Source organism: Perca flavescens, chromosome 17, assembly GCF_004354835.1.
Source record: "Perca flavescens isolate YP-PL-M2 chromosome 17, PFLA_1.0, whole genome shotgun sequence".
In the NCBI taxonomy this organism is placed as follows: domain Eukaryota; kingdom Metazoa; phylum Chordata; class Actinopteri; order Perciformes; family Percidae; genus Perca; species Perca flavescens.
The window spans coordinates 34,182,056-34,189,555 of NC_041347.1; the positions used below are offsets into that span (position 1 = coordinate 34,182,056).

The window sequence follows — 7,500 nt, forward strand, 5'->3', positions numbered from 1 at the left end:
GTGCAAACTGTAGCCTCATGTTCCTATTGTTAGTGGAGATGAGTGGTACCCGGGGGGGGTCTTCTGCTGGTGTAGCCTATCCTCCTCAGGGTTGTGCGTGTTGTGGCTTCATAAACCTCGGTTGTAACGGGCGGTTATTTGAGTCAGAGTTGATCTTCTATCAGCTGGAATCAGCTGATAGAAGTCTATGTCTCGGAGTCATTTGTCTCTCTGTAGCTTTGCTTATTTAAAGCTAATGTACTTGCTCTTACTACTTGTTGTCCCGAGTTTGAACCTTCACAGTTGAAAGCACTTAATTGGAAGTCGCTCTGGATAAAATTCTCAGCTAAATGACATGTCATGTAATGAATCAGTCGGCCCATTCTCCTCTGACCTCTAGCATCAACAAGGCATTTCAAATTAAATTATTAAATTATTTATAAAACCTGTTACGCAAGAATAAGGTGCGTGAAGCAGGGTGAAATTTGTCGTCGCAACATTCCTCACAAGAGTCGGGATTTATAAAGAATTTCCATGCGTCAAAATGTTCCCAGTTTTCCAAAAACTTAAGACCACACGTCTGATCGTGCATAATGCAGATGATACCACCTTGGTCGGCCTTATTAAGGACAACGACGAGTCTGCTTATAGGAAGGAAGTGTCTCATTTGGTTGGATGGTGTGACGATAACAATCTGGAGCTTAACCAACATAAGAAGTGGAAATGGTGATCGACTTCCGCAGATCTCCCTGCTTCTCTCTCACCTTTAACCATCAAGAGCTCTGTTGTGAAGGAGATGGAGTCATTTAAATTTTTAGGCACTATTATCACAAACAACCTGAAATGGGAGGAAAACAGTTCTTCCCATTATCAAGAGGGCTCACAGTGGAATGCTTTCGGTCTAGGTTTTACAGAGCCACTGTGGAAAGCCTTCTGTCAACATCCATATCTGTTTGGTTTGCATCAGCATCGGCCCAGGCGAAGAACAGACAGCAGAGAGGCTGACTGGACAGAGGCAGCTGTCCAATCAGTGACCTGTATGAGGCCAGAGTCAGGAAGAGGGCAGCTCAAATCGCTGCTGATCCCTCCCATCCAGCAGGTGAGATTTTTAGGCTGCTTCCCTCAGGAAGAAGGTACAGGGCGATGAGGACAAGGACCCCACGCCACCATAACCCTTGTGTTGTCCTTCGGGTCACCGGGACCCAAAGGACAACACAAGGGTTATGTACTTCCGTTTATTTTGTTGAGAATTGCTCTCTAAACCCTGTCTCTTGTAAAGTAAGTAAGACAGTTTGTTTCTAGAGCACATTTAAACACAGCTGGCCAAAATGTTGTACAAACAAGCACTAAGGTGCTGTATTAACCCTTGTTTTGTCCTTTGGGTCACAAGGACCCGAAGGACCACACAAGTTAATAGCTTTTTTCCTAGAGCTATTTCCCTTTTGAATAGCTGATCAGGTCAGGTCTGTATCTGTGTATCTGTGTGTGTGTGTGTCTATTTATGTGGTCGTGTCTGATTGTAGGTGTCTGTGTGTGTGTGTGTGTGTGTGTATCTGTGTGTGTGTGTGTCTGTATCTGAGTGTGTGTGTGTGTGTGTATCTGTGTGTGTGTGTCTGTATCTGAGTGTGTGTGTCTGTATCTGTGTATCTGTGTGTGTCTTTATGTGGTTGTGTCTGATTGTAGGTGTCTGTGTGTGTGTGTGTGTGTGTATCTGTGTGTGTGTGTCTGTATCTGAGTGTGTGTGTCTGTATCTGTGTGTGTCTTTATGTGGTTGTGTCTGATTGTAGGTGTCTGTGTGTGTGTGTGTGTGTATCTGTGTGTGTGTGTCTGTATCTGAGTGTGTGTGTCTGTATCTGTGTATCTGTGTGTGTCTTTATGTGGTTGTGTCTGATTGTAGGTGTCTGTGTGTGTGTGTCTGTATCTGTGTATCTGTGTGTGTCTTTATGTGGTTGTGTCTGATTGTAGGTGTCTGTGTGTTTGAATGTTGTCTCTCTGCACCTACTATTCCCACAGTTACCGATACAAGTTACCAAATTGTCACATTTGAAGCACTTTCACCTGTTTTGCACCAATAATGATCCAAAATCTTGTTTCTATTTTTTACCTTTTTAATAATTGAATTTCCTTTCTCACAAAAAACGAAAATGATCATATGATCATAAATGTGATCTCACACGGGTAAATGACAAATATGAACCATAAATGATGTACATCATTGGTAATTGAGCTAAATCTGTTAAGTATTAAGGCTGTGTAACAACAATATGAACACCACACAAGGGTTAAGGCTTCCAAACAGGATTTAGTTGGGATGTCCTACCTCGATCTCACAATCACTGAATCGGGTTTTTCCCCATTTTTCCGTTTCGCAAGGTGTTATAAATCAGAATATTGTTTTTGCGTAGGAAAATTCTGACTTTTTTGCGCATGAAATCTTTCAGAATAGAATCTAGGCACAGTTTAATAAATGAGGTCCCGGGATGTTTTTCCTTCTTCAGACCAGTCTTTGTGAACCCTAGAGATGGTTGTGGGTGAGAATCCCAGTAACTGAGCAGACCAGCCCCTCTGGCACCAACAACCACGCCACGCTCAAAGTAGCTTAGATCAGGAGATAGTCTAGACCTGGACCACACCCCTAAATACACTGAAGCAGCTGCCGTGTGATTGGTTGATTAGATCATTTCATTAACAAGAAATCTTACAGGTGTTCCTAATAATCCTTTAGGTGAGTGTATGTATGTGTGTGTACGTGTGTGTGCGTGTGTATGTGTGTGTACGTGTGTCTGTATGTGTGTGTGTGTGTATGTGTGTGTGTGTGTGTATGTGTGTGTGTGTGTGTGTGTGTGTACGCGTGTCTGTATGTGTGTGTGTATGTGTGTATGTGTGTGTGTGTGTGTGTGTGTGTGTGTGTGTGTGTGTGTGTGTGTGTGTGTGTGTGTGTGTGTGTGTGTGTGTGTGTGTATGTGTGTGTGTGTGTGTGTGTGTGTGTGTGTGTGTGTGTGTGTGTGTGTGTGTCTGTATGTGTGTGTGTGTGTACGCGTGTCTGTATGTGTTTGTGTGTATGTGTGTCTGTATGCGTGTGTGTGTACGCGTGTCTGTATGTGTATGTGTGTGTGTGTGTGTGTGTGTGTGTGTCTGTATGTATGTGTGTGTGTGTGTGTGTGTCTGTGTGTGTGTGTGTGTGTGTGTGTGTGTGTGTGTATGTGTGGTCTGTCTGTCTGTATGTGTACGTGTGTGTACGTGTGTGTCTATGTGAATGTAAGTACTGGATTTTGAGGTACTTACTTTGAGTAATCCCATGTTCGGCTTCTTTCTGTGTGACTATCTTGTACTATTTACTCCACCACGTTAGTAATATTAGATTATATTTATCGGACAGCTGAAGTTACAGATTCAGATTATTAAAACTAAATAAAATCAGCTAAGAAATTATGTATTATTATAAACCACCGTTTGAAAGCCATGATGTCTGTCTCTCTCTCTCTCATGGGGGGCCAAATTCTCTGGGTGGCCAAAGCAGAGAAAGGGGAGGTAACCTTGCTCCTTATGACCTCATAAGGAGAAGATTCCTGATTGGTCCATCTGAGCTTTCATTTTCTCAAAGACAGAGCAGGATACCCAGGGCTCGGTTTACACCTATCACCATTTCTAGCCACTGGGGGGCCATAGACAGCCTGGGGGGAACTCATATTAATGTTAAAAAACCTCATAAAGGGACATTTTCATGCCATGGGACCTTTAACGTGTTCTAAATAATCCCAAAACTGAATGAACTAGGATCTCTTCGGGTCTCTAAAAACATCCTTAAAGGGAAGTGTTGTGAGAAGGAAAGTTTCCACACAGACGCCAGAATAATGCGCTAGACGTTTTAATGTGTCACAAGGGTAAAAGTTCCCACAGACCCTGAACACACCAAACCCTCCGCAGACAAAACTCAAAAGCTTCGTTGAAACGTTCCCGAAACGGGAAAACGGGACAAACGCGCAGGAAGCCCCAGCCGCCGTTAGACAGCGGTGAGCTGCTCAGATAGGCGCTTCAGAAACAGGAAGTGAGCGAGCCGGGGAGGAAGAGGAAGAGGAGGAGTCTCAGAGGAAGGCATCGCACCACTCCTTCAGACACTGAGCGCAGGTTCCCGCCTGGCGAGAGTTGGCGCCGCTGGCGTCTTTCAGCCAATCGGTGAACATCTCGGTGTCTTTCTTCAGCAGCAGGAACTGACCCAGAACCACGTAGGCCTGAAACACATGGAACTACATCAAGTACTGGGTGATATACACACGGAAATACATCAAGTACTGGGTGATATACACACGGAAATACATCAAGTACTGGGTGATATACACACGGAAATACATCAAGTACTGGGTGATATACACACAAAAATAAAATACATCAATACATCACTTGGTGATGTACACGGAAATACATCAAGTACTGGGTGATGTACACACGGAAATACATCAAGTACTGGGTGATGTACACACGGAAATACATCAAGTACTGGGTGATGTACACACGGAAATACATCAAGTACTGGGTGATGTACACACGGAAATACATCAAGTACTGGGTGATATACAGTACAGGCCAAAAGTTTGGACACACCTTCTCATTCAATGCGTTTTTTTTTTTTTCATGACTATTTACATTGTAGATTCTCACTGAAGGCATCAAAACTATGAATGAACACATATGGAATTATGTACTTAACAAAAAAGTGTGAAATAACTGAAAACATGTCTTATATTTTAGATTCCTCAAAGTAGCCACCCTTTGCTTTTTTATTAATAAGGGAAATAATTCCACTAATTAACCCTGACAAAGCACACCTGTGAAGGTAAAACCATTTCAGGTGACTACCTCATGAAGCTCATTGAAGAGAACACCAAGGGTTTGCAGAGTTATCAAAAAAAAAAAAGCAAAGGGTGGCTACTTTGAAGAATCTAAAATATAAGACATGTTTTCAGTTATTTCACACTTTTTTGTTAAGTACATAATTCCATATGTGTTCATTCATAGTTTTGATGCCTTCAGTGAGAATCTACAATGTAAATAGTCATGAAAATAAAAAGGAAACACATTGAATGAGAAGGTGTGTCCAAACTTTTGGCCTATACTGTACACACGGAAATACATCAAGTACTGGGTAATATACACGGAAATACATGAAGAACTGCGTGATGTACGGTGGCCCTGAGAGGCCACAGCACACAACAATAAGAAAACACGTGCAAAAAAACCACAGCACAACAGAAGTGTTTCCAGGGGGCACTTTTAAGTGATGCACGCGTGCCTCAACCAGTGGCTTTCCAGTACATAGACAGACCAACAACAGGACAATTTTAACAATTTATTTCTCACTAATACGGCCCCAACAGGCGCATTGCCTTTTGGAGCTACTCAATTCCGAAAACTTTGAAACAAATTGTCAATTCGGCAACGATTTGCGCAAAACTGCCTATATTTGAAATCTAAAGAGTTAATTTCTCGCCTAAAACTTATTCAGAAGTGAATTTAGTGATGAATAAAATGGCGAAAATTGTTAAAATTGTCCCGTTGTTGGTCTGTCTATGTACCGGAAGGCCAATGGTTGAGGCACGTGTGCATCACTTAAAAGTGTCCCCTGGAAACACTTCTGTTGTGGTGTGGACTATTTGCACGTGTTGTCTTATTGGTGCGTGCTGTGGCCTCTCAGGGCCACCGTAGTGATGTACACACGGAAATACATGAAGAACTACGTGATGTACACACGGAAATACATGAAGAACTACGTGATGTACACACGGAAATACATGAAGAACTACGTGATGTACACACGGAAATACATGAAGAACTACGTGATGTACACACGGAAATACATGAAGAACTACGTGATGTACACACGGAAATACATGAAGAACTACGTGATGTACACACGGAAATACATAAAGAACTTTGTGATGTACACACGGAAATACATGAAGAACTACGTGATGTACACACGGAAATACATGAAGAACTACGTGATGTACACATGGAAATACATGAAGAACTACGTGATGTACACACGGAAATACATAAAGAACTTTGTGATGTACACACGGAAATACATGAAGAACTACGTGATGTACACACGGAAATACATGAAGAACTAAGTGATGTACACACGGAAATACATGAAGAACTACGTGATGTACACACGGAAATACATGAAGAACTACGTGATGTACACATGGAAATACATAAAGAACTACGTGATGTACACACGGAAATACATAAAGAACTTTGTGATGTACACGGAAATACATGAAGAACTACGTGATGTACACACGGAAATACATGAAGAACTACGTGATGTACACATGGAAATACATGAAGAACTACGTGATGTACACACGGAAATACATGAAGAACTACGTGATGTACACATGGAAATACATGAAGAACTACGTGATGTACACACGGAAATACATAAAGAACTTTGTGATGTACACACGGAAATACATGAAGAACTACGTGATGTACACACGGAAATACATAAAGAACTTTGTGATGTACACACGGAAATACATGAAGAACTACGTGATGTACACACGGAAATACATAAAGAACTACGTGATGTACACACGGAAATACATAAAGAACTACGTGATGTACACGGAAATACATGAAGAACTACGTGATAAAGAACATGAAGAACTACGTGATACACACGGAAATACATAAAGAACTTTGTGATGTACACACGGAAATACATGAAGAACTACGTGATGTACACGGAAATACATAAAGAACTACGTGATGTACAAGAAAACATGAAGAACTACGTGATGTACACACGGAAATACATAAAGAACTACGTGATGTACACACGGAAATACATGAAGAACTACGTGATGTACACATGGAAATACATGAAGAACTACGTGATGTACACACGGAAATACATAAAGAACTTTGTGATGTACACACGGAAATACATAAAGAACTACGTGATGTACACACGGAAATACATGAAGAACTACGTGATGTACACACGGAAATACATAAAGAACTACGTGATGTACACACGGAAATACATGAAGAACTACGTGATGTACACATGGAAATACATGAAGAACTACGTGATGTACACACGGAAATACATAAAGAACTTTGTGATGTACACACGGAAATACATGAAGAACTACGTGATGTACACACGGAAATACATGAAGAACTGCGTACTAAACACTAGGGGTGGGGGAAAAAAAAAAATCAATTCAGCATAGTATCGCAATATTTTCCGTGCAAATACTTTATCGATACACAGACGCCAAGTATGGATCTTTTATGATATATGTGTTGGTTAGTTTGTCTGCTTGACAATCCCATTTTGCAGCAATAAAATTGAAGTGAGATGACCAAAAAGAGAAATGTATCTTTTTAGATAAAACAGATTCCCCAAAGTTTTCCTTTGGGGACATCATTTGAAATTGGGAAAAATTTGAAGTTGGAAAAAAGGTATTAAATTGCAATATATCGCAGAATATTGCAATATCTTTC

General features: G+C 41.1%; 1 protein-coding gene across 3 annotated transcripts in view; it reads right to left on the bottom strand.

The window, feature by feature from the left end:
- Positions 1–3,831: 3,831 nt before the first annotated feature.
- LOC114572268 (barrier-to-autointegration factor-like protein) overlaps positions 3,832–7,500 on the bottom strand; it is a 6,238-nt gene continuing 2,569 nt past the window's right edge. For all 3 annotated transcript variants that reach the window (XM_028603822.1, XM_028603820.1, XM_028603821.1), the window contains exon 3: positions 3,832–4,211. In XM_028603822.1, coding sequence (XP_028459623.1) covers positions 4,065–4,211 — 147 coding nt within the window. In that variant the 3' untranslated portion in view covers positions 3,832–4,064. The remainder of the gene's footprint in view (positions 4,212–7,500) is intronic.